The sequence below is a fragment of the Cebus imitator genome, unplaced genomic scaffold (genome assembly GCF_001604975.1).
Source record: "Cebus imitator isolate Cc_AM_T3 unplaced genomic scaffold, Cebus_imitator-1.0 Scaffold18, whole genome shotgun sequence".
Classification (NCBI taxonomy): domain Eukaryota; kingdom Metazoa; phylum Chordata; class Mammalia; order Primates; family Cebidae; genus Cebus; species Cebus imitator.
The window spans coordinates 17,301,819-17,328,140 of NW_016107333.1; the positions used below are offsets into that span (position 1 = coordinate 17,301,819).

At 33.5% G+C, this 26,322-nt stretch overlaps 1 protein-coding gene across 16 annotated transcripts in view; it reads right to left on the reverse strand.

Annotated features, from left to right (window-relative positions):
• ANKS1B (ankyrin repeat and sterile alpha motif domain containing 1B) overlaps nucleotides 1-26,322 on the reverse strand; it is a 1,267,908-nt gene that overhangs the window by 931,499 nt on the left and 310,087 nt on the right. For all 16 annotated transcript variants that reach the window (XM_017511074.2, XM_037734055.1, XM_017511056.2 and 13 more), the window contains exon 9: nucleotides 2,513-2,656. In XM_017511074.2, the coding sequence (XP_017366563.1) occupies nucleotides 2,513-2,656 (144 nt within the window). The remainder of the gene's footprint in view (nucleotides 1-2,512; nucleotides 2,657-26,322) is intronic.

Below are 26,322 nucleotides of genomic sequence, written 5' to 3' on the forward strand. Positions count from 1 at the left end.
AAAAAAAAAAAAAAAAGAAAAGAAAAGAATTTATAGTCTTACTGCTGGTTTGTTAGATTACTTAGGGTAAAAAAAATGCATCTCAAGTACATTTATAGTTTTAATGCAGTAATAATTAAAATCCCAATAGAGATACTTTTAAAATTCAACAAAGAAATTACAAAAAAAAGATTTTATAAAGCAAGCAATCAAGTCAGCTACTAGTTTTAATTTAATAATGAATAATATCAATACTGAGTCATGTGGTTTAAAAAATAGAAGGCAGAAATAAGCCCTTATGATAAAATATGAGAGGAATATGAGTTATTGTTCAATGGAAAGTTCAAGGAAAAGTAGGTATCAACAAGCAAAAAATAATATAGAGCCATATTTGAAATTTATGTTAAAAGGAATTCTAGATAAGCTGAATTAAACAAAAAATAGGACTGAGAGGCTTAATCAATTGGATAGTTTTTTTTTTTTAATTGCATGATGCACTTGTACACATACAAATTAAGACAAAAAGAAAAGCTGCAGACTGGGAAAGATTTTGTGGTAAATGTAACTAGCACATGTGAGGAACTAATAAAGTTATTGAACAATACCAGTCTTCACCAAGAAAATGGCCAAAGGGAAAAAATCTAATATTAAAAATTATACACCAAAATCAAGCTACTACCAAGCCTAATCAAATAATAAAATTAAATTTAGAAAAAAGTAAATGTTAGTAAGGTGGTAGAAAATCAGATACAATCATATTACTGACAGCTTTTTGATTCGCAGCCATCTGGCTATTATAGTAAATACCCTAATACTTTATTTTATTCCAAGAATTATTTTTAAGATATAAGGGAATGATTTTAAAATATATTTTTACAAACACAGTTTTATGAGGGGAAAAATAGATTAAAACATTCAATTATTCATAAACTGCTAAGCAGATAAAAGTATGCTAATAAAATACAACTTATGCTTATTAATTTTCTTTCCCTTTACCCATATAGATATGAGATTTAAAAAGCTGCATGTGAAAACTTTAAGTGAAGATGTAACATCCTAGAATATACACATTTGTTCATTGAGATCCATTCAACTATTATTTCATTCCAATTATTTTTTGTTTGTTTTTTTGTTTTATATCCATCAGAGTTTACTTGATAAAGAAGACATTTCTTTTTTTTTTTTCCTTTTTTGAGACAGGGTCGTACTCTATCACCCAGGCTGGAATGCAGTGTCATGATCACAGCTCACTGCAGCCTCAGTCTCCTAGGTTCAAGTGATCTTCTCATCTCGGCCTCCTGAGTAACTAAGACTACATGTGTGCACTAACACACCTGGCTAATTTTTGTATGTTTTGCAGAGATAAGATCTCACTATGTTGCTCAGGCTGGTCTTACAGTCCTGGGCTCAAGCAATCCGCCCACATCGGCCTCCCAGAGTGCTGGGATTACAGGCATGAGACACCACATTCAACCCATTCTTCTGATCTGTCAGCAACTATGCATTAGACTGCAGATGCTGAGCATCAAAAGGTTGAATCTCTACCTTTATGGAACTCACAGTTGAGTATATATTGATAACAATTCTGTAAAGATTAAAAGTCCTATGAAGAGATTTTCTAAGTACTATATACTGACTTGAATATCCTATTTAGCTTCCTACAATAAATTAATATTGAAATTTGAGTGGCTATGGTCAAATCATGATACAGACATGTGGAAAACATAATGGTTCCTTAGACACAATTGTTTCATATTTGTTGTGACAGAAGAGATATAACACTTTTCTGGATAAGTACTGTGAATCATTTTCTGTCCTGAACTGTTTTTTCCGCCCACCTTCTATGTAGTTAACCTTTTAACATTATACTCTTTCATATTCAGTTCTTTGTTTATTGTGCAGAGATATTTTCCCTATGTCTTCAAATTTCTTATCTCTGGAATATTTTAGCCATTTCTGAAACTCCTCTAAGAATGTATGGTTCACAACACACAACAGCAATCTGAAGGTGATATTATAGAATTAAAGTAGACTTAATGATAGTGAAAGGACATCAAACTAATAGTCAATATTTTAGTGTTCTGGTTTCGCTTTTGGATTTTATTCCAAAACTTTCAGTGGTACACATTCACATTATTCTACAATGTTCCACTGTGATGAGAAAAAAATAATCACTGGCTATGCTTTTAAAGAGCAATAATACGTTTCCTTGTAACTACATCTGTAGATAACTTTTAATTACTTTTTAAAAATAACATTCTTTAAAATGATATATTTCTGGATTCTAAATATGAAAACCTCATAAAAAAGACAACTTTTCTGCATTATAACCAAACTAAACAATACTAAATTTTTACATAAATTATGTATCCACATATGCACAGCAAGTTATATGCACATTTTACTTGACACTGAGAAAAACCACAAAGTGAAAAAGATACTAATTAGATTTTCGAAGGGGAGGGAGATTTTATCTTAAAAACACAGGCAACCATTTTTGGTTTATTGTACCTTAATAAAAGCAAAATTTTACCTGTGCAAGCATGGGGAAGCCAAGATTCCTACATCCATTACACGGAGTTAGTGCTTCCCAAAGTCCTGATGGCCCACATGTGTTTTCAACATCATCCTCCTCTTCCACTTCTCCTGGTGACAAATTTATTGTAGATGAGGTTCTCTGAAATTAAATTTATATCATACCAATATATTATATCAATGATATTTAGATAGCTTAACATCAGTTAATTCTATAAATGACATATAGTATATCTTGGCAAACAGGTCAGCTTACTTCTAGCCATAGTTACATGGCTGTGCCCTGTGACTGAGCCAAAAATATGTATAGTTCAACTTAAGTTAAAAGCAAAACAACTGGGTGTGAAAGGCGTACAAAATAGCATATGAAGTTCATAATGAAGACTAGAACACAATATTGATCTAATAAAATATTTGAAAAGCAACAAATGAGAAAAATCTTATGGTTTATCAAGAATTTAGGTTTAGACATAAAATTAAGGAAAAATGCAGTCAGGGCACTAATAGGAAAATATTTTATTGAAACAGGAATTGCTGAAAACCCTGTTTTTTCAGCATGCTGCTGAAACAAAACTTCATGAAATTTTGTATCATACATATAACAGGGGTAACAGTTTTAAAATTCATAATTGCAGCCAGGCGCGGTGGCTCACGCCTGTAATCCCAGCACTTTGGGAGGCCGAGGCGGGTGGATCACGAGGTCAAGAGATCGAGAGCATCCTGGTCAACATGGTGAAACCCCGTCTCTACTAAAAATACAAAAAATTAGCTGGGCATGGTGGCACGTGCCTGTAATCCCAGCTACTCAGGAGGCTGAGGCAGGAGAATTGCCTGAACCCAGGAGGCGGAGGTTGCGGTGAGCCGAGATCGTGCCATTGCACTCCAGCCTGGGTAACAAGAGCGAAACTCCGTCTCAAAAATAAAATAAAATAAAATAAAATTCATAATTGCAACTTCCATATTTAGCACATATATTTTCCTTTGTTATCTTTCAAATCTCACTAAAATGATGGTAGAACATTTACAAAAATGTTTACATCATAAAAATAAGGATGACAGGAGAGATGAACAGAAAATATTAAGAAAAGTTTTGGATAATATTGGGTAACAGATGGGTAAGTATTAATTGACTTAGCAAATATGAAAACACTGAAAGCAAACTACCTTCCTGTGGAAAGAATAGGAGGGACTGGCTACCTTCGAAGTTATAGATGTAGGTGGGGCAGACACTGAATGAAACTTAGTATCAGAAAGAATTAGACCCCTAAACCCATTTCCTTTTCACCCAGCCAGAAAACTAAATCTTCACCACTGGCAAGAAATTAGAGGATTATTTTTCTGGAGAAGTTGAAGCAAAAGGATTATGAATTCTAAGAATACAGATACACTGAATCTCCAAAAACAAGAAAATTACTATCTATATAGTAATGAAGATTCATAACCTACCAGTGATATTTGTGTTAGGCCACATGGCAGCAAAGTTTATACTCCTCAGATAAACAACTAGAATACTTCTCTTTGTAGAAACAGACGTCCCAAGAAAAAAAAAAATCTATTAATAAGCAGGAAAATGGTGGGATCTATGTATTAATCTCTACTGTGAAGCCAACCTCTCAGCAAGCGCCACTAATGAGAACCCTATATTTGAGAAAAGCCCCCAAGACACCAAAATAAAGAGAAATAAGTTACAAATAGTATCCTCAGAGAGAAAATATTTGCAGCCATGAAACAAGAACAGAAAGTTACAAAATACATAAAGTCCAATATAACAGTTAGAAAATCTGAGAAAATTTCCCAAAAGATAAACAGAATTTAAAAGTGGAGAAAAAGAGGGGTCAAACCAAAACCGGTTACATCTGAATAACAGGAGTTCAAAAAACAGGGTAAAGATGGGGGAGTCAAAGAAATAAAGCAAGAAAATTTATAGAAACTGAAGAAAAAACTTATATTCTAAGAGCTTGCTAAATACTTAGCAGACTGAACATGTTTTAAAAAACAAGATGTAGATGCATAAATAAAAAGAAATAAATTGTCAAGACCCTCTGAATGTAGTATTCAGCACAACACTGATAGATCACAATTACTAAAGCAAGTAAATATATTCTACATGTTGGATTGTAAATAGCATCCCCCCTACAAAAAAAAAAAAACTATTGCTTTTAAAAATAGAATATAAGATTTTATTTTTCCTCCTATTTAAAAGAATTTGTTTTCTGCATTCACATTTTAACTTTCCCTTGATCACTTGTCAGTAACTAAGAAATAATGAAATTCAGTAATCTCCCAATCAGTCACTATCTGTAAAATAAGATAATAACTGTTAGACTGAAAACTTACTATGTGACCTGGAGTATCACTGCCCTGTTCATCTGTCAATTATTTCAATTCACACGACAGCCATTTGAGGCAAATATTTTTCCTCTCACTCTATAAATGAGGAAACTAAGGCACAGAGAGGTCAAGTAAAACTCATGGTCACGAAGCTGGCATATGGCAGAAAAAGGATTCTAACGCAGACTAAGAGGCTGCAAAGCCTACTCTCCCCTCACCAGTATGTTCTGTGATCTTTCCTTTGGCACAATACCCTATAAAAAACAATGTACTGAAAAAACACTGATGTAAACAAATGCAGTTTAAATAAAAGAGGTATATTTGGTTAATATGTTTCTGTTACATTAGTATACTCCTGAGAGCATTTTCCCATCTGTGACAGGGAGTGTAAATTACTGCAATTTGATACACAGCAGCCCATGCTTTCATAAATACGCATTTCTCAAATCTATAATAGAAGGTGATTACACAGGGATTTTTGATCCTACAGATCCTTTGAGTAAACAACAACAAAAAAATATTGGGAAGTTTAAAATCTTAATCTGAAAGAGCATATATATATATACACATATATATTTGATAAAGCTGTTCACAGGAATAAATAAAATGATCAAAAAGGCATCTCCTTTACCAACTCAAGATCACTAACAGTTTGATCATCAACAGTTTATAGACATGGCACATACTATAAACCACCACATATTTGGCCAAGAATTATCAACATTTCAGATTAATCTATTCTTTTCCATTTTGTTAATGGTGCTACAATGATTTAATCCAATCACACAGGGAACTTCCTCCATCTCTTTCTCCTCCCTAAAAAAAAAAAAAAGTTTGTTTCCCTTCTCTGCTCCTAAAGCTCCAACTATTTCCCATTTCATAACAAATGATATCCAAATTCCTTAATCTGTCTTCAAGGTTCTATAGTCAAATGAATTTTTAGCCCTTTTACTTTTCCACTATACTCACCTCAGATTATAACCAAGTGGAATTGTTTACCCTTGCCTAATCATGCCGTATGCTTTTATTCTTTCTTTCACCTTACTTGTCTGCACAGCATATTGTAGTGATTAAGGGTTTGGGTTCTAAATTAGACAGTTTTCAAGTTAGACAGGATTCAAGTACCAACTACCCCCCCTCACTAGCTGTACGATTTTCAGCAGGCAAGACCACTGTCAGCCTCGTTTGGCTTATCTATACAATGGAAAACAATATAGTAGAACCCCTCTCACGGCTTTTTCCTGATGACTAAGTGAGGGAATAAATATAAAGTGCCTGACACACACGGCTTCAGTAAGTATTAACTATCATGTTTATTATTTTCTTATAATCCCACTGATTCAAAATAGAGTTCAGATTTCATCCCTTATATAAAATTTTCAGATTTCCCACAAACACGTGTGATGTCACATTCTTCTGCTTGTCTCTAGCTCTTTCTGCAAGTGTTTGCAATATGGTATTTCACATACACCTCGAGTTGAAAGATGGGATAGTGGCAAAAAGCATTGGTTTTTAACTCAAACAGATACACATTTAAATCCTAGCTCTACCACTTCCAAGCTTTGTGACTTTGAGCAAATCACATAATCTTATTAATCCTTAGTTTCCCTATCTGCAAAAATAGTGTAATAATTTCTATTTTCAGGGCTGGATGAAGATAAAATTAATTGCTTGACAGAGATTGGCACATAAAAAAATCAATATGTACTGCTATTTTTTTTTACCCTAAAAGAGTTGTGTAGACACACAGTGTGTTTGTGCAAATATAGTATACAGACACACACAAGTGTGGCCTATTTGCCTTCATTATTTCTCAATGTTATTTGAAAGAAAACATTGCCTTATTCACATTGTATCTCCTATAATGTGTTGTGCATAATGAAACAATAAATATTTATTGCATGAATCACTGAATAAATGAGCTTCAAATTACCATTTTCATTTGGCTACCTACAAAATTTTACTAATATTAAGTGGTATGTATAATTTTATCACAAATATTAAGATTGTCATTTTAGTTTTATATTAACCATTACCAGTAGCTTTAGCAGAAATGAAGAAACTTATCAGTGGTTTAGCACTGCCCCCTAAAGACAGCATATAAACTGGCTGTGTAAAACCATAATTTTTCACTTCATTTCTTTACAATTAAAGATTTGAAGGAAAAGGTTTATCAAACTACATATAATTTTCAATTATATATGGGAAGAAGCCACCTGAATACACTTAATCTCAGATGGTTTCCTTTATTCCAAATGCCATTCAAACATTTTACTGGAGATCCAACTGTATTCCTGAAGTTCCAGAAAAATGTGAAAATTATATTATGAAAAACAGACCTAAATCTATATAGTTTGAACCCATTAGCTTTCTTGGTTATTACCTGGTAATAAAGACTGGACCAATTCTATATTGCTGCAAATTGAAAAACAGTCAAAATAAAATACTATGGGGAGACAAACTTGAGCTCAATCAAAGGAAAACACTTTTGAGAATAATATCAGTCTAACATTGAAGAAATGGGATTTCCCTGTGAGGCTGTGTGTGTGTGTGTGTGTGTGTGTTTAAATTATATGACAAGTATATATAACGGTCCTTCCTAATTTATAAAATGCTTTAAGATATAGAATAGCCCAATAAAATAGAGTAAGAATCATCCCTATTTTACAAGTGAAAAATTGATGCTCAAAATGTTACTCTATTTGCAAGATCATCCTACAAATGAATCCAGATTATAATCCAAGTATTCTAGTTCTAGGTCCTATTGTCTTTCTCCCACATCATGGAAGCCACCTCCTTAATTATGAGAACTCTTCAAGGGGACAACAGATGTTCAAGATTGTCAACGCAAATGGATAAGGGAAAAAGGCAGAATCCAGGAATAAGGCAATATCAGAAATGGAGTTCAAAGCAAAAGGCAACAATCTGGAATGAGTTAGCAATCTGAGCTACTTCACAGCACTGGCACAGGCCTTTTTGTCTTTGTTTTCTAAAGTAAAATTGCTTTATCGATTTTTCATGAAATTTAAAGTAATACATGCTTATTATAAAACAAATCATTCAAAATAAAAAATTATAAATGAGAGAGTGATGCTTTCCTAGCCTCAGTCCCAATGCAAATATTCTACTTGTCTCATGACTTTCTCAGGATAAATTCATAAATGAGCAACTATGTACACCAAAGAGTATGCCTACCTTAACCTTTTTTTTTTTTTTTTTTTGAGACAGAGTCTCAGTCTGTTGCCCAGTCTGCAATGTAGTGGTGTGATCTTGGCTCACTGCAACCTCCAACTCCTGGTTTCAAGTGATTCTCCTGCATCAGCCTCCCAAGTAGCTGGGATTACAGGTGCCTGCCACCACAACTGGCTAATTTTTTGTATATTTTTTAGTAGAGACAGGATTTCGCCATGTTGGCCACGCTGGTCTTGAACTCCTGACTTCAGGTGATCCACCTGCCTCGGCCTCCCAATGTGCTGAGATTACAGGCGTGGGCCACCGTGCCCAGGCTAAATTGTCTAAGTATTGCCAACATTATCTTTAACCTGTTCTCTACTATGATCAAATAAATATTATTTCATATGAGAATGTGATCATGTTTTCTTCTTCCTTAAAACCTTCAATAGCTTTTCATTATTCTTCTGATAAAATTCAAAATTCTTAATATGATCCAAAAGGCTATGTATGTCTGCCCCTATCTGCCTATGTATCCTACCACTAATCTGGCAGGCCAGGTCTCACTAACAGCTGAACAGGCAGGCTTCCATGACAACTGTTTCAGCACTGATTGAGTGGCTAAATTAGATATTTAAAGCTGATAGAGGCAGTGCCCTTACAGAAAAGCTGGAATGTGATGAAAACCCACCAAGAGTTTTGCCTAGACCTTTCCAGGGCCTTGAAGAATGATGAAATAACAAAGGAATTCTTAACAGAACCCGTTTAGGATTAAACAAGTGTTACTGGGGGTCTGAAGGAACTCTCCAGACCTCCACAAACAAGTTTTACTGGAGTCTAAAGGAAATCCCAAATCTTCCTTAGCAGGAGACAAGATAAGGGTAATCACTCCAGCACCTGGACCCATTTAGATTAAGTAAATTTACCGTCCTGAGGAAGGTCTTCAGGACTCAGACCTTAGTTATAGATGAGAAGAAGTTAATCAATTATGTCTTTAGAGGAACGCACACTTACACGTAGACATACAGCTTAGAAGGTATATAAGCTCTGGAAAACATTGTAATTTTGAGTTGGTCTGGCAACAATTTCCCAGCCTTCTCCCTGTACCCGGTTACAGAATTAAACTATCTTCTTTCCCAGTTTGTCTGCAACTTGTTATTGGACCATGAGAATAAGCAGCCCTACCCTCGGTTTGGTCAGGGAACACTAATACTCTTCCTCCCCTTTGCCCACGATGTTTAAACACGCAGCGCTTCCCTCTTTCCCTCGAGTATACCAAATTTCCTCTTGCCTTTTATCTTACCTTAACACGTGGTTTTCTCTGGCAAAGACTATTAGTCATCTCCCAAAATACATTCTCCTCTGATCCTTTTGTCTTTAGTAACACCTTCCTTTCTTGTATAGTACTGAACTCCAACTTTTAGCTGGGCACACGTCTTCTTTGAATAAATGCCACACTTTCCAGTGTCTGTTGCAGCTAGGTGTGACCACATGGCTAAGTCATAACTATGGGATATAAGAAATGGAGAGGTGTGCCCTTCTTTCTCCTCTTCCTCTTCCTGCTGATTGAATGCTAATGAAATAGCTGGAGCTGGAGCATTTGTCATGGGCCATGAAGTGTCATTGGCAGAATCCAGGAAGGAGGCAATATCGGAAATGGAGTTCAAAGCAAAATGCAACAATCTGGAATGAGTTAGCAAGCTCAATGGAACAACAAAATAGAGAATCCTGAGTTCCTCATAGAGGTGATCCCTACCAGCCTTGGAGTGCCTAGCTCTAAGCTTTGGAAGTGGGAATAAAATAAACTCTTTCTTTTAAAGCCATTATTATTTTAGATTTTTTTGTTACTTGCTATTGTGTCAAATCCTAACAAATAAATTCCTTTGCTTGTCTCATCAGGATTAATCTTATTGGTGCTTTAGGTATAAATATAATTCACTTCCTTTGGAAGACCTTCTTGATGCTCCCATTGAGATTAATTTCCTTTCTTACATGCATTAACAGTATCCTGCTTTTTTATAGCAATTATCACAATGATAATTTTATAGTCACTGTGTGACTTTGGTTCAGTATCTCCTATCCTTAGTCCATAAAAGCTGCATGATTGCAGAGATGCCTGTTGGGTTAGCTACCAAAGCCTGATACTTGGCTAACATATTGAAAAACAGTTCATTACATATGTGTTGAAAATGAATGAAGAGTGAATGAAGTAATGAATGAATGAATTCCAGCTTGCGCTTATGGATGTTTTATTAGTATGAACATTTTCACTAGTTCTAAGAGGAACCAGTTTAACTGTAACCCAGATTTTGGTGTCCTTTGTTCTCTAACTCTATTTGCTCCCACTGTGTTCATCCCATATTCAAAGTAATATAGAACTCAGCATCTATTTGATTTCATGAAAGAACCCATTTATGCAAACCATTGGTGCACAATTTAGATTTTACCACAAACTCTATAGAGGAGGCGAATGGGCTTTAAATTGCAAAGCTTAACTCCTACTCCTCCCCTATCAATATTTTTCTCCTTACAGTGATAATTGGGTAGAAGGGTGCTTTTCATCTCCTCTTCCACCATGATGAATAGAATTCTTGATGTCTATCTCTTCCTACAGATTGTTTTTATTAGCGCTTTAAATTCTTCTCTTTATTATGCAGATCAATTTCTCACTAGGACACATCTTATCTGCAAACTTGCATAGCCAATCTCATTACACAGGAGACCTTACATGAGAACTATTATTGTGTCAATTTAAAAGGCAACAACTATGTAATAGCATGATATATCATATTTTCCTTTTTACAGTCTTTTAAAATTGGAGATCTAAGGGTTTAGTAGGACACTAAGAAGAAGAAACTGCAAGGTGTTAAGCTGGTTTAGTTAAGCCAAAGCTATGACAGTATTAATGATCAAATAGATGATAGGTCAGTGATTACATTACTCAAAAAGGAACAGACTCAATCATCTTAAATTTAGTCCTGGGAGAGAGATCTCATGCCACGGTTGAATATATTAGCAATGATCAGAAAACCTATTGTCAAATATGTTTCTATAAGCCTTTTTAACACTAAATGCCTGTTTAAAATGTTCTGAAAATTACCTTGCAGGGCTATCCTACACTTTCTTTTCCCCACAACCATTTGTTCCATGTAAGTAAAATTCACAAAAGCTACAACACTTAAGCCTGCTAAAAAATAAAATTTCTCTCAGATTAATTTGGAGTTAGCTGTGAATCCTGTACTGCATTTATATCTGCAAGGAAAAGAAAGGAAGAAGAAAAACAAGTCTTGATGCCAATGAGTACACTGAGTACACCTCTTAGTATCCACATTCCAAAATGACGTTACTGTGTTTGGTGATATTTTAAACTTGAGGATTTACCAGTGCTAAATGTATTTCACATTTACTGAAGGATAGAATTGCTATTAAAGAGATTGTTTTAGTTGCAATAATTATTGAAGAATAAAGTAAGGAGAGTCTTTCTCTTTTTGGTAGTACATGAGACATTACAATTCCTCTAAAACACTTACTTCCAACAGATTATGTTCTCACCTGCTGTTTACACATCTGACCTCCTTTGCATAACATCAGGAAACTTCAAAAAAGAACGCATTTTGTTTGCTATTCTACTTATATACAATCAATCAGAATGTTTTTATCTCTCACAACTTTTGTTCACTTATGTGACCCTGACCTAGTAATTAATATTATTATTGCAATATTAGAAAGAGATAAGTCTAAACTGATGCCAAGTTTATGCACAATAGGCAGAAGCTAATTTCAAAAAAATGTAAAGTCATCTTTTTCAACACGATAGTACAGAAGGCAACATGTTTAACTTTGGGAAAACCATCCTTCATGACAGATCATTTTATATGAACAAGTACCATTTTTCTAAAAGTTTACTTCTTTGTTTTAAAATAAAATTCATTAAAGTATTATTTACATACATAACATGCACCTATTTTAAATGTACATACCTGCGCATTCACCACCACAATCAAGATACAGAACATTTCTATCGACACAGATGGTTACCTTGTATCCCTTCTCTGTCAATATTTCCATGTTGGTAGCCCCAGAAATCTTTTTTCTGCCACAATATAGTAGCATATCCGCTTTATGTTTGTCATCAGCATAATGTTTTTGAGACTCATTCCTACGTGTTCATATCAGTAGTTTATTCCTTTTTAATGCACAGTAATAATCCATTTTATGGATATGCCAAAATTTTGTTTATACATTCATCTACTGATGGACATTTGTGTTGTTTCAGTTTTGGGCCATTATGAATAAAGTTGCCATTAACATTCACATTTAAAATCTGTAAGTGAACATAAGTTTTTGTTTCTCTTGGGTAAATATCTAAAATGCTAGGTCACATGGTAAATGCATCAAACTTAAAGAAACCACTAAAGTGTTTTCCAACATGTTTGTACCATTTTACATTCCCATTCACCATGTCTGAGAGTTTCAGTAGCTCCACATTCTTGGCAACACTTAATTTTAGTTATTCTAACTGGTATGTATGTGAATTTATCACAATAGTATGTAGTTATCAAATGGTATGTAAAATTATCACAATAGTGCTTTTAAATTAATTTTTGTCATTACTACTAATGTGCTAAATATCTTCTGTGCTTAGCAGCCATTTACCTTCTTTTGTGAAGTACCTGTTCGAGTCCTTTGCATCTTTTTACCAGGTTGTTTGACTTCATATTCCTTAGTTGTAAGAGTATTCTTTAAAATATTCTATATTCTAGACATATCTCCTTTGTACTGTTGGTGAATATTTAAGAAATCTTTGCCTAACACAAAGTTGAAGATATTTCCCTATATTTTCTTCTGTAAGTTTAACATTTTTGCTTTTACATTTTGATATTTGTTCCACATTAATTTTCATGTAGAGCATGAGGTAAAGGTTGAGATTTAAGAAATCTAATATTTAATATACAAATAGAAGTAGTAAGCCCCATTAGTTGAAAAGATTATCCTTTCGCCACTGAAGTGCCCTGCAATTCTTTTGGAAATCAATTGACCATATGTTTATGGGTTTATTTCTGAATTCTGTTTTGTTCTATTGACCTGTAAATCTCTTCTTATGTGAATACCACATTGATAGATGTTTATAAGCCTGGAATCAGAGAATCCTCCAAATTTGTTCTTCTTTGAAATTATTTTGGCTATTCTAGGTTCTCTGTCTTTGCATATAAATTTTAGAATAAGATGCTAATGTCCGAAAAATTAGCCTGCTTGGATTTTTCTTGGGATTGTATTGAGTCCATAGCACAATTTGGAGAGAACAAGTATCTTAACTGTATTGTCTTTCATTTCATGAACACGGTGGTATATCCTTGTACATATTAGGTTTTCTTTAATTTCCATCAACAATATTTTTATAGTCTTCAGTGTACAGGTCTTGCACATATCTTATTAAATTTATAGAGGTAAACACGTTTTTCATGTTATTGGAAAATCTTTTGAATGGTATTATTAGGTCAATTTAATTTTCTTTTCCCTCTAGCTTTACTGGGGCATAATTGACAAACAAAAATTGTATATATTTAAGATGTACAGTATATTGTTTTGACATAATTATGAATAATCACAATAAGCCAATTAATATCCCCATCACATCATATAATCACTATGTTGTGTGTGTGTGTGTGTGCGTGTGTGTGTGTGTGTTGAGGGCACTTAGAATCAACTCTCAGCAAATTTCAAGTATACTATGTGTTGTTATTAACTATAGTTACCATGCTGTACATCTGATCTCCAGAATTTATTCATCCTATAACTGAAAATTAAAAACTAAACTTCAAATTTGTGCCAAATTTTAAAACTGAATTTTCAGCGGAGTGCAGTGGTTCATGCCTATAATCCCAGCACTTTGGGAGGCTAATCCAGGAAGAGCGCTTGAGGTCAGGAGTTTGACACCAGTTTGGCCAATTAGCTGAGTGTGGTGACACATGCCTGTAATCCCAGCTACTCAGGAGGCTGAGGCAGGAGAATCACTTGAGCCTGGGAGGCAGAGGTTGCAGTGGCTGAGATCACGCCACTGCACTCCAGCCTGGGCGACAGTCTGAGACTTGGTCTCAAAACAAAACAAAACAAAACAAAACAAAACCCTGAATTTTCAGATACTGATAGTTCCTTGTGCTAAAAAAAAAAAAAAGTTGATTTTATGTTTTGTTTTTGTTTTTATTTATTTTGTAAATATATTTTATTGCACTTTAGGTTCTGGGGTACATGTGAAGAACATGCAGGATTATTGCATAGGTACATACATGGCAACTCTAAGTGCATAGAGTTGTTTGTAGTAATCTCTGACGGTAGTTTGTATTTCTGTGGAATCAGTAGTGATATCCCCTTTATTGTTTTTTATTGCATCTATTTGATTCTTCTCTCTTTTCTTTTTTATTAATCTGGCTAGTGGTATATTCTGTGGATCTTTTCAAAAAACCAGCTCCTCTGTTATTTATTTTTAGTCATTTTTTTCTCTGTATTTTATTTTGGCTACTTTCACTTGCAGTATTTTCCATTTCACCAATCTTTCCTTCTGTAATGACAGTCTGCTGCTAATGGCATCTACTGTATTTTTCATTCCAGATATTGTCTTTTTCATTCCTAGATGTTTCCTTCGAATCCTTTTATATCTACATTTCTATATGCACATTCACCTCTTCCTTTAAATCCTTGAGTATATCAAGAATATTTATAGCAAATATTTTATTATCTCCTATACAAATTCAATCAACTCTATAATTCCAGGTCGATTTTTTATTAGTTTTTTGCATGTTTATGAGTTTCATTTTCCTTATTTTCATGTGTAGTCATCTTTTTAAGAGATGGATTCTCGCTCTGTCACGCAGGTTGGAGTGCAGTAGCACAATCATAGTTCACTGCAGGCTTGACTTCTTGCACTCAAATGATGTTCCTGCCTCAGACTCCTGAATAGCTGGGACTACAGGAATGTGCCACCACAACTGGCTCTGAGTTTACTTGTATTCCTTTAAAAATTACTGGACATTGTTTTGGCATACAGTAAAGTTATTTGAAGATGAGTTTGATTCATTCAAGGCTTGCTTTTACTTTTTATTTTTAGGTGGGTCTACAGTAACCTTTACTCTGGGGTTAGCTTAGTCCCACCATTAAGACTTACATTCCTTCTGGAATCGCTAGTGAATGCCCCATATATTAAGCATGATCCCTCTACTTGGGCTGGTAGTAACTTGAATCATTCTTGGCCTTGTGTGAGCTCCAGGGATTTTTCTGTTTATGTATCTCCAGTACTGCTCTTTCCTTGAAGGTTTTTCTTTTTCTGTCTTCATGGAGTTTCACTTTTGTGCAGATTGATATTCAACTAAAGATGCAAGGATAACTTTAGGCAGTTTCCTGGACCTCTTTTTCTGTATAGTACCCTCTTTTCTGTTCCTCTGTCTGCAAATTCTAGCTGCCTCAGCTTTCCCCAACTCTAGTTTCTGTATTTCAACTCAGGGAGATTACTTGATCCTGTTTCTGTTATTCTACCTGGTGCCATATTTAGGAATTGTATTCAGGCAAAAATCTGGGTGATGGTAGGGTTTGCCTCCATTGTGTCTTTTCTATTAGGGATCACAGTCCCTAGACTTTTACCTAAGTCTGATCATGAATGTTTGACATATTTTGTCCAGTATTCTGTAGTTTTCAGAAGGAGTTATTCCATACCCTATTACATCATGGAAGTTTGACAAAAATACTTTTTAAAAGAAGACATGTATTATTCACATATGTTTCTCCATTTTAGACCTCTCTTCACTTCTCACTGGTTAAATAATCCCATTTCCTCTATTTTGTACAAATCTTTCAAATATATTAATATTCCCTTCCTCCACACCGTTAACACCACATTTATCACATAAAGTTAGTCTTTTCTTTCCATCATCATGCTTGTCTTGTTGATTTCCTAATTCATATTAAATAGATGGTCCTAGGAAAACAATCTCGTCATACAATAGTTACTCAATTTTTTTTGCATCAGCGAATACACGTATCTTTTACAACCAACCTGAGCTTCTTGTGCACATAATTTCATTGCCACTGAATTTTAAAATTATTGTTTATTTCCAATACTTCAAATAAATTTATTTAAATTTACTAAATATTTATTAAAACTACAGTCTTCAAAGCTAAACGCTAGGGTGAGGGAAGAAAAAGGTAAGTATGTCATAAATTCTGAACTCAAGGTGTAAAGACACATCTATATATAACTACACAGTAAAACTAGACCAAAATTATAAGCATTACAGAGATACTGAAACAAGGTATTAGAAAACATAAAGAGGAAGCAACAAGGGCAAGTAGAGGAGAGAATTCACAGAGTGCTTGCATTTGAGCAAAAACACCTCGTGAGATAAGAATTCTGACAGAGAAAAGGGGAGATGGGAATGAGGCACAGTTTGCGTGATTAAGGCAGTATGAATGTGCTTGCTGTGTTTGGCAAATTAGCTATGAGGAAAGGCATGGTGGGGAGAGGGGACACAAAAATAATTCAGGGCTCTATTATGGAAAACTGCTAGTTTAAAACAAGTTCAACATTTGTCAAGGCACAATTTTCTACTTCTTATTCTATTGAGGTCAAAAAACAGCTTCTATGTATTAGGTACAAAAAGATTCAGAGACTGTTTCTCTTCCCTAGATTCCCATAATGCAGATGGTTTGGACAACTCAATCTATTGTTTTAAACCATTTGCTGGACATTAATAAAGTATATCTTATCTCTGTAATTGCAAGAACAATATTTTCTATTACTTGTGTATCCTACAAAATTACTAGCATAGTTCCGGGCACATCACATGTACATACATTTTAATTAGACAACTCTTGTTACTTCACGTTCTGTTTTGTCTTTAGATGACTGCAAAATAAAAATGCTTTCAGTGCTGGTGTGTATGTAAATATGTATGTGTATGCATGTGTGTGTATCCTGGACTGAAAAACAGAATAGGCATGTTTAATCAAAAAACATATATATGCAAAGAAGTCTTTCAACAGCCCCACAACCAAAAGATAAACATTCCCATTATTAAATAGCCACATTTTATCATTTTCAACATACAATGTATATTCCTCATCCTTTCTCATCTTTATATTGTATACATATTATTTCTATAATATTTTCAGCCATTTTCTGGGAAAGCAGTTGTTCAGTTACATGAAAGTAAAATTTTGGGAAAAAATGTATCTAATTGAAATGTATATTAACTAAGTCACCATAAATCAATGAAACTTAAGATTGAAGCATTTTATATTGAAAATAAAATGAATATAAATTAGACACTAAGTCTGTTAGATCAGAAGCCTGTTAGAACTAACTCTAGTTCAAGACATTCATCAAAGTATCATAAATAAAATTGGAATAGATATTAAGGATTTTGTACAGCTGATTAATATTAATACGACCAAGGGTAGGTTAAGAAAATAGTGTTTCTAGGAGACATGGAACAGATGGTTTACACTGATTTGATACTTTTGGGTGATTTCCATGATTCACATTATTGGCTGGAGGAATTACACAGTAAAAAATGGTCCTCAATTTTTTTAATAAAAGAGGAAATATATTTTACCATAAACATTAACAAAATAAATCTCAAACCATCCTCAAGGGTGGATATAAGTTTCTACTTCTCCCAGTTATGAATAGATAGATCATGCTAATCCACAGAAAAAAGTGTGTATATAAAGACAATATATGTAAACAAAACAAAAATCTAGATAGTAGTTTGGTAAATCATTCATTCAGGAGACAAGAATTAGCAGCAAAAAAGGGTATTTTAAAATATGGAAATATACTATAACACATTCAAAAAAAGAAGACGTAAAATTTCTTTTAAAATAAATACAACATAAGTTAAAAAATTATGTCTCCACAGTATAGGGTCCAGCCCTACAGAGTCCTACGAGCCCCTTTCTACTGGTGCAGAGACAAGAAACTGGAAATAAAAAACACAAGATACTGAGAAAGAGAAAACAGAGTTTGGGTCCAGGGGTCTACTGCCAACAAAAGCATGGACTGCAGCAGTGGCCCAGAGTGCCTGGACACTCTGACTTTTATTGAGTATAAAGCAGGGGGAAGGGTAGGTAGGGTGAGGTAACATTGGTCAGTGATAGGGTCAAGTACATCACGTGTCATAGGGATGGGGGCCCAGAATTATCAAGTAGCCGAGATAAGGTAAGGAGCAAAATGCATCAGCACTTTTTTCCATACTTGTCAAGAAAGAACAAAGACATTAAGATTTATGTTACTATTACTGATTCTATCTTCTAAGAAAAAGAGGAACCAGGTGCAGAAGTGGAACATGAAAGTGGACATGGAATGTGACCACTGAAGCACAGCAACACATAGGGATAATTAAGCCCCTGGATGTCTATGGGCTTACCTGACAGCCTTCAGGCCTGCCGCAAGAGCTTGGAGGAACAATTTTTTTCCTAACTCCCCTGAGGAAAGAGATGTCTAGGACATCTCCGACATCTCCTTCCATAGCTGGCTAAACAGCGGGAGCTTTCCTAGCACTGGTGCTGCCACACAGCCGAGGAGCCCTCCAGCAGCCCTTACACGGGCGTGACAGAGGGCTTAGAGTATCTTGCCTAAGGATCACTTTGTTCACAATGTCACCTCAGTCCCATGCTTCAAAACCCGATAATCATTAGAAGGTTATGTTGAGTGTATATATTTCTGTGATTACATATGAATAACTATGTGATTATTTATGATTATATGTAGGAATAACTATGTAACAATATCTCTAATTCTTTTCTAGTTCTATAATCCTATGGGAACAGGCTGAGGCTGCAGACCCCTGCCTCAGCACTTGTGGGGTCTCCCCCCAACACCACAGCAAGTATTTTTGTTATTCTCTGGGGGTGTGTGTGTGTGTGTGTGTGTGTATTAAATACACCTAGTGAATTTGTTTTCCAGTGCAGAGAAGTTGAACTGATTATTAGGTTTTTAAAAGCTGTGCACCTGATGGAAATTATTTAGATTTGTGGTCTTGCTTTATAATTGACTCATGCTCAGGATAAGTTTAGATTTCAGGTAATTTTTTATTTCTAAAAGCATCTTTATCAATTCCAGTTGTCACAGTGAACATCATGGTATCTATGCTGGGGAGAAGGAAAGGAGTCTAGAAGAAAGCTTAAGCAGTAAACCTCTAATGTTAATCTCTCACCTCAAGGCCCAACTTTGACCTGGTTGATTTTAGGTCAATAAACAATACTATCTAAAATACAGTTTTTTTTTTCTCAGGGGTAACAGCTTATAAAGGGGGAGGTCTATATCTTACTTGTTTGTATTCCCAGTATCTAGAGTAGTATGTGGTACAGAGTAGGTACTTGAATACCAAATTTAAAATACTTCTTTTGTATGCTTAATAGCATTCAGTAAATGTTTTTTTGGTTGAAATATTTCATTAATTAACACTAGCCAAAGAAAATAAAGCCTAATGTTTTCTCTCCCACCCCAAACTATCTTTAATAATCATATTAACAATGCTCATATTAACAATGATTTTAAAACTCTTTTCTGAGATAAAATTTTTAAGTGGAAAATAATTTTTCAGATGTACCAGGATAAGTTCAAAAACATGGCAATATCATTTCAGTCTATGCAACATTCTCACCAACTTGTCGGCATTTAATTAAATCTCCCTGACCCAAGTTTAAATGCCAGAATTGGAATACCTGAGCCACATGCTATCTAGTCAAAGATTAAACCTATGCTAGATAAGTCTTCTGTCTGAGATAATAAAGTAGGAGGTACCCAGGACAATCAAAAGACATCAGTAACTTCTAATTTGCCAGATTTACTGTTAATTCATTCCCCATTGCTCCACCTTGATCTTCCTAATGGTGAGCTAATTTGATCTTGAAGAAAAGGAATTTTTTCTACTCCTCAGCTATGGATTTCCGTATCTGAAAATCCTTTTCAAATATGCACAACTCTGACCAAACAGAACTACTCCAAACATACCTGACTCTGTGCCACTCAATCTGTCAATTACAACATCACCAGGGAATATCATCCTGTCACTGCCTAAAGACCAAACCTCTTGTGGCGGCCTGCAGCTAATAACTAGTTGATGAAGTGTTGCCACCTCCTCCAAAATGAGAACAATTCTGAAACGCCACTCCAGCTTCTGAGTTCCTGTGATGTTGGTCAAGCAGAAACAGATCATTCAGTGGACAGCACCTATATAAACCTTCTCCAGTGAGATATGAATCACAACCTTAGGGAGAGGGGCTCTCTTCCATGATTGTCCTTCCTCAGATACTCTCCCTCAGCCAGAGAATACCTTTATAGTTTGTTTTACATATTTATAGTTACTCTCCTTGCATAGTTTAATAATATTTTGTCTTAAACTTTCTTGGGAATCTTCAACACAGAAACATAAGCTGGAAATGATAAGAAAAGAAAAGGCTAACATTGAGACAAAGACACAATAAAACTGGTTGAAATAAGAGAAGAATAAATTACAAAATTTAAATGATTTTGTCTCTAAAAGCCAAGCTGATTTTTACATAAAATCAAATTAGTGTTTTGGTGGCCAAATTGGAGACATTCATCAAAATCCACACCCTCAAAAAGGTCAGAAAACATGGTGTATCAAAGAAATCAAAAACACTGATCTACTCTAAGACCATTTAATCTTAGGTGAAGAAGTCTGAGCAGATAAAGGAAATAATCAAAGTTATAATAGTAGAAAACTTTGCAGAATCAAGAAAGATGAGGTATACAATAAACGCCTAAAAGAACTAATGGAAAATAATCATATCAAGACATATTCAGGCAAAATCTTTTAATCCCAAGGAAAAAGAATAACCTATTCAAGCTTCCAGAATGAACTCTCAGATTGCCTACTGTACTAGCCAGGATTCTTAGACGCAAATAATAGAAACTGACTCTGTTAAGTAAATCAGATAATCTGTTTTTACATCCCAAACACCCAGAAAATTTTAAAAAATTAAAAATCCCCAAATCCACCATACCTACACCAAGGAGAAGAGATATCACGTTGACCTCATATTTTTGTAATATATGTAATATAACCAATAATAAAAGCATCAGATGATATAAAATGTCAACAGTCTACTCAATGTACAAGGTTATAATTCAAGAATTTTATACCAAGAAAAGTTACTGATTATGTTTAAAAGCAAGACAGAAAATGCAGCCCTAATGAATTCTTGAATTCTTGATATAATACATTCATTCTGTTTGAGGATAAATTACAACCTGCCAAGAGATAAATTAAAAAAAAAAAGTACAACATTTAGTATAAAGTATAATTAATGAATATCAAAATAAATTAAGTAAAATAAATTTTAAGCAAAACAATGTTTATTAGCATAATTATAAAATATGGTTATTAATATGGTCATTATTTTCAGTGAAACAATTACATATTTATAGAACTCAAGAAGATCAGCTGAAAATTATAATTTAGGAGGGTAAAGTATGGCAACTAGTTATAAGATAAATATAAAAATTAACAGTGTTTCTATTTATAAGCAAAGACTTCTAGAATACATAATAGGAAAAGAACATGATTCAAAAATTTAAAAATCAAAAATTAAAACAGCTGACAATAACCTTAAATAAGAAATGTTGATGCCCTAGGGAAATAAAACTATTTCATTATGAAACAAAGAAATAAATGTCAAGACTAATAAAAATTAGTTTAAATGGAGAAAAATATCATAATAATATTTGAGAAAGCTGAACTTTCCAAAGATCGCCAATCATCCTCAAATAAAAGTGTATGTGGAATTGTAATAATCTATGGATGCTTTACATAAGTTATACATAAAGTGAGGACTGAAGCTGTCATGTTTTATATCTAAGACTAGAACTGTACATAACAGGTATTTGTTGAACAAGAAATACTTTTCAATAAATGGTTAAAGTAATAAATTAATCCTAGCTGAATCTGAGGAAAGATGGTGACATGAATTTAAAAAACACCAGAAAATAAAAGAAAAAAAAGGGCTAAGGAAATGTATGAAAAAGAATATAAGTACTATGAAAAGTAAAACACTATAGGACTCATGCAAGAATAATAGAATAAATAGTTCTAGTTCAGAACTTAATATATCATCTTTATTACATAAACACATGAAAAAGCAGGAGCAATTTTTATTTAAAAATAAAAACCCTTTATTTTTAAAAAAGTGGATTACTCAATAAACTAAGTTGGAAAGTGAGTTTATATTTCTGAAAACAAAATATGTGAATTGAAGTCTTCTGTGGGAAAAATAGACATTTCCTTTTAAAGACATTTCTAATAAAAATAGTACTAAATATAATAGAAGAAATGCTTTCTAGAATTCATTTCATTAGAAAAATGTAACCCTTGTATTTGAACATTATTACTAAATTTCTAAAAGAATTGAAAACTGTGGAAAATTATTTAAAATAAATACAACAAAATAATATCCTTAATATGCAAAGACGCTATATATCAATAAGAAAAATAGCATAGTAAGTGAAAATCATACAAAGGTCTTGAAAAGATGATTTTAAAAGTAATAAAATTGACCATTGATCATACAAAATATGTTTAACTTCTTTAGTATTTATAGGAGTGAAGATTCAAATAGCAAAGAGCTAACATGTTTATCAAACTGGCATGTTTTCAAACCATATCATTTGGTGAGGGGCTTTACATCAGGAACATAAATTAATAAAAATATTTTGAAGGATCAGTTGGTATTATGTGTAAATAATGTTAAAAAATTTTTCTTCCCTTTCAGAAATTCCACTTCTAGATATCTATACTAGAAGAATAAATGTTATATGTACATGTAACGATATTCACTATTCCATTGACATAAAAGCAAATAATTGAAAGCACCTAATATTTAACTGAAAAACACTGTTAAATAAATCAGAGTCTATCTATATAATTTTTAAAGATCTTTAAAATCATATTCTCAGAAAATATTTAGTAACATGAAAATTTGTCATTTTATTATTTTAATAGGTTGCACTGTTTTAAAAAGTAGGTTTAACAAACCCTAGTCAGACTAAATTCCAGTTTTAAATATTTTTAAATAAAATTCATCTCTAAATAGTGAAATAATGGTCTATTTAAACTTTTTAATCCTTTTCTGAATTTTGTAAACTTTCAACAATCAATTCAGAATACTTTGATAATCAAATATTAATGATATTATGTGCTTTGATCAAGCTTTTTCACCTCTACCAATCTAACCTAAAAAAAGATAGATGTGCACAAAGATATTTTACTCAAGGATATTTACCATCATATTATATATAATAAAATAAAATTTATAAACAATCTAAATGTTTAACCATAGAAAATAATTAAATTGTGCTACCTGTGTGTGTATACATTTATATTAGAATATCATTACTATAAGTAAAATCTTATAAAACGTAATTGGCATGAGAAAATTTTCATGAAGATGAAGAAATAAAATGCACAGTATGATTCTGTTTCATTTTTATAGTGACTTGTGATATGGATTGGCTTTGTACCCACCCAAATCTCATTTTGAATTGTACTTCCTATAATCCTCACACATCATGGGAGAGGCCCAGTGGGAGGTAACTGAATTATGGGGGCAGGCACCCTCATGCAGTTCTTGTGTTAGTGAGTACGTTTTGATGGTTTTATAAGAGGCTTTTCCTCCTTTGCTTGGCACTTCTCCTTCTTGCTGCCATGTGAAGAAGGACATGTTTGCTTCCCCTTCTGCCATGATTGAAAGTTTCCTGAGGCTTCCTCTGCCCTGTGAAACTGTGAGTCAATTAAACTTCTTTTCTTCATAAATTACCTAGTCTTAGGTATTTCTTTATGGCAGCATGAGAATGAACTAATACACTCACATACATAAAAACTAAGATAAAATATATTAAAACATCTCTGTATGACAAGTGAATTTTCATTATTCATCCATATCTTATTTTCCAAATTGTCTGTAATAAGAAAAAACAAGCTTTTTAAATAAAAATGAAAGATTATTTCCCCATTTAGAATCCCATAATAATACTGATTTGTTGAAATGTTCATCAGAAAGCAGAGGCAATTCTAAGAATTTAACTGCAAATTACATATCTTATCTTCACTTTCTAATTGCCAAATAATTTATAAAAATAAGTAGGACTTAATTTCATGACATGTATTAAGATAAATAAAACAAATGGTTTTCAATTTAAAGTACTCCAATAAGTGTTTTCTAACTTGAGCTTATGAAATGCACACTTGCTTCTTATTCCTTTTTAGGCCTTTTGTTTCCAGAAATGTTAAAATAACATGATTACTAAATATATTTCAATTTCAAAGTTTCATGCAGTTATTGTGAAGTCAAAATCTGGAAAACAAGTGGAAAAGTGGAGAACTTACTGTTGGCAAGAACTACCACAGAGCCCTAAGATTATTGTTCTATAAATGTTAAATTATAAAGTGATACAAAATAATTAGATTTTTAAAGGGGGGAGTGGAATAGGAAGAAGGAGAATGTGTTGTGAGGCACAGTAGAACACACAGGAAGACTTGAGGTATATATCTTTATTCGTACTGACATATATCCTCCCAAAAATCAAAGCAAACTCAATATTGCATGTATTAAGATTAACAATACCTGTTTTTAATTTTAATATAATAGGTTTTAACAAAAAGTTTTCAAAATATTTCAAAAGGCTTATAAAAGTGAATCTTTCGTTTTCTTTTACGTACACTTTTGCTCTCCTACATCTTTCATGACCTAGACCTAATTTCTAGTTTCTTGTCTGATCCCTGTTTCTAGGTCCCGCTCCACAAAGGTATGATCAGGAGAGCCATGCAACATGACAAAATTGACATGAGTTTGATCTTAAAAGTAGTACCATCTGTCCCTCTTCCAAACTGTTTTTTTTTTTTTTTTCCCTTAAGGCTTCTCAAGAAAGTAGCAAATAATATAGACTAAATAATATATAATTTGGTGAGAAATTTTATGGAGGGAAGGAAAGGTATGTAATTACTGTATTTAAAACTGCACAAGTGGAAAACAATTTCCAAACGCTTTTCAGAAAATATAATTAGATTGTCTTCTAAAACTGCTAGGACTTTGAAGTAAAATAATGTCTGCTGCTGAGAACACTGTTGAATTGCAAGTTAACTCCAATACTAGTGATCAAAATGACTCAGTCAAATCTCCAGCTGCTTATGTAATTCTGAATAAATTCTTCATTTTTTAAGATGGCTACACCAAAGAAATAAAGCTCAGTTAAAAGATACCCACTAAAGCAACTCTGTTTTGGCAAAAATAGCAACACTTCAATAAGGGGGAATATCTAGCATGTCCCATTAGTTATTCTGTGATGTACCTTACCGGAGACAACCAAATAAGATAGAACCAAATCTATGTTAAGGAGAACTTACTGTTCTATTTAACACAGAGTGGAGTACTTACTGTTGGCAAGAACTGCCACAGAGCCCTAAGACTATAGTTATATAAATGTTAAGTTAAAAAATGATACAACTGGTTTCGTGACTTTGGGAAGATGGCAGCTTATGCCCATATTCTCTATTCCTTCTTCCTAAGTCCCTGGTGTGGCTACTTATCCTAGAAAATAACTGAAGTCTACTCTTGGAGGCTAGAAAGACCTAGAATTATCTGAGATTTTAAGTCCTAAAAAAGAAGATGCAATTCTGTCTTAAAACTTACTGGACAGTGGTCAAAGCCTATTCTAGGATAGCTTTTCCTACATAACTTGGAACAAATGTCACTGATTCATGGATAACCATAAGCAAGGAAAGAAAATTCTCCTACCTGTTTACTGAGCGAGCCCAAGCATCCCTTTACATTGTAGTATTGGGCCAAGTACAATCCAACCCTGATTGCATCAAAACATAAAAAACATGTCCTTTTCTAAGCCTAAATTCCACTAAAAGCACTCTGGAGCTAAACGCTACCATTTAATTATTTATTGTTGTTTAATTACAATATTCTTAGAGACTCTAAAACCTAAGCAGTACAGGTGTTGCAGGATCCCATGCCCAATAATATGAATGCCAGTTAATATAAATTATAAGGATCAACAAACCACTTTATGAGACAGCAGCTCAAAAGAAAGAAACTTAGATGATCAGCAAGAGTAGTGGAGGTAAAAATAATGGAGGACACACAAAAAAATGGGGAAAATGTACTATAATCTCCTATAAATATGAAATTAGAATGTGTAAAAATAGTGTCTAGAACTAAAAGAAACAGCTCTTGAATTTTAAAGTTCAGTTGAAAAAATGAAAAAGACACTGAAAAAAAGTAAAT